The sequence below is a fragment of the Nicotiana tabacum genome, chromosome 15 (genome assembly GCF_000715075.1).
Source record: "Nicotiana tabacum cultivar K326 chromosome 15, ASM71507v2, whole genome shotgun sequence".
NCBI classification, from domain to species: Eukaryota; Viridiplantae; Streptophyta; class Magnoliopsida; order Solanales; family Solanaceae; genus Nicotiana; species Nicotiana tabacum.
Window position 1 is genome coordinate 69,457,236 of NC_134094.1, and position 1,830 is coordinate 69,459,065.

The 1,830-nt window shown below is 43.0% G+C and overlaps 1 protein-coding gene across 1 annotated transcript; it reads right to left on the bottom strand.

Annotated features, from left to right (window-relative positions):
• Window positions 1-444: 444 nt before the first annotated feature.
• LOC107830787 (uncharacterized) lies at window positions 445-873 on the bottom strand. The gene has a single exon (XM_016658438.2). It carries the CDS (start codon window positions 871-873, stop codon window positions 445-447), a length of 429 nt encoding a protein of 142 aa, XP_016513924.1.
• Between the last annotated feature and the right edge of the window lie 957 nt (window positions 874-1,830).

Here is a 1,830-nt window from a genome sequence, read left to right on the forward strand (position 1 = left end):
TTTCTTGTGCCATTGTCTGTGATTGTCCACTATCTTTTGTAAAATTCTCTTGATATTTTTGTTGGCTGCCTCCACTGCCCCATTCATTTGTGGTTTGTAGGCTGTGGAATTGCGGTGGACGATTCTGAACTTCTCGCAGATTTATCTCATGAGGTCGCTGTTGAGGTTGGCAGCATTGTCAGTGATGATAGACTCTGGTATCCCAAATCTGCAGACAATGTTGTTTAAGATGAAATCTGCCAATACCTTCTTTGTGACGGCCTTGTAAGTAGATGCCTTGACCTATTTGGTGAAATAGTCGATAGCTACCAAGATGAAACAATGTCCATTTAATGTAGTAGGCTCTATAGGTCCAATCACATCCATGCCACAAGCGACGAACAGCCAGGGTGAACCCAGTATGTTTAACTCATTCGGCGAAACCCAGATGAAATCCCCGTGAATCTAGCACTGGTGACACTTCTGCACATAGTGGATACTGTGGCTTTCCATAGTCATCCAAAAGTATCCAGATCTCAATATCTTCTTGGCAAAAGTGAACTCGTTCATGTGGGATACAAACGTTCCTCCATGTATCTCCTCCAATAATCCGACTACCTCAGCAACGTCTACGCATCTTAACAAACCTATGTCTGGGGTCCTCTTGTACATGATTTCCCTATTGAGGAAAAAGTGGTTAGCCAGCCTCCTGAGGGCTTGCTTTTGACCATTTGTAGCATTCTCCGGGTATTCTCTGGTTGCAAGGAATTTCTTGATGTCGTGATACCATGGTTTACCATCTGGTTCCCTATCTACATGGAAGCAATAAGCATGTTGATCCCTGATCTCTACCTCGATAAAGTCAATGTAGTTCTTGTCTGGGTGCTGAATCATAGATAATATGGTTTCAAGGGCGTCGACGAACTCGTTCTGAATCCTGGGGACGTGGTTGAACTCAATCTTTGTGAACTTCTTTCATAGCTCCTTCTCACGGTGCACGTATAGAAGTATCTTGACATTCTTGATGGACCATTCCCCTTGGACCTGATGTATTAGTAGACCAGAATCCCCTATGACCAAAAGCGTTCTAGCATTCAAGTCGACTGTCATTCTGATCCCAAGTATGCATGCTTCGTATTCAGCCATATTATTGGCACAAGGGAATCTGATGTTTGCCAATGCTCGATAATGCTGTACAGATTCCGAAATCAGTACTGTCCAATTTTGACTCCTTTGAAGTTTGCTGCTCCATTGAAAATCATTCTCCATCTAGGGTACGATTTGGCAATATCTTCTACAGCAAATATCACTTTTTTATCCGGAAAATACGTAGTAAGTGTCTTAGTATCCCATCCACCGGATTCTCTGCGAGGTGGTCGGCTAAGGCTTGTCCTTTCATAGACTTCTGGGTTATATACACAATGTCAATTTACTGAGGAGAATTTGCCATTTAGCTAGCTTTTCGGTAGGCATCGACTTCTAGAAGATGTACTTTAGCCGGTCGAGCTACGATATCAGATGCGTAGTGTATGCTAACATATAATGCCTTAGTTTCTGGGAAATCCAAGTGCGAGCAAAACAAATGCGTTATATAAAAGTGTACTTGGCCTCGCATAGCGCGAACTTCTTACTTAAGTAGTAGATAGTCTGCTCCTTTCTCCCGGTATCGTCATGTTGTCCCAACACACGGCCGAAGGCGTTATCCAAAACTGACAAGTATAGTAACAATGGCTTCCCGAGTTCGGGGGGAATCATCACTGGTGGATTTGATAGATACTCCTTGATTATGTTGAAGGCTTTTTGACACTCTTCTGTCCATTTTGTGGCAACATCTTCCTTCAACAACTTAAA

Excerpts from the sequence above, each read along its gene's own strand:
- LOC107830787 (XM_016658438.2), bottom strand. The coding sequence starts at position 873 with ATGATTCAGCACCCAGACAAGAACTACATTGACTTTATCGAGGTAGAG.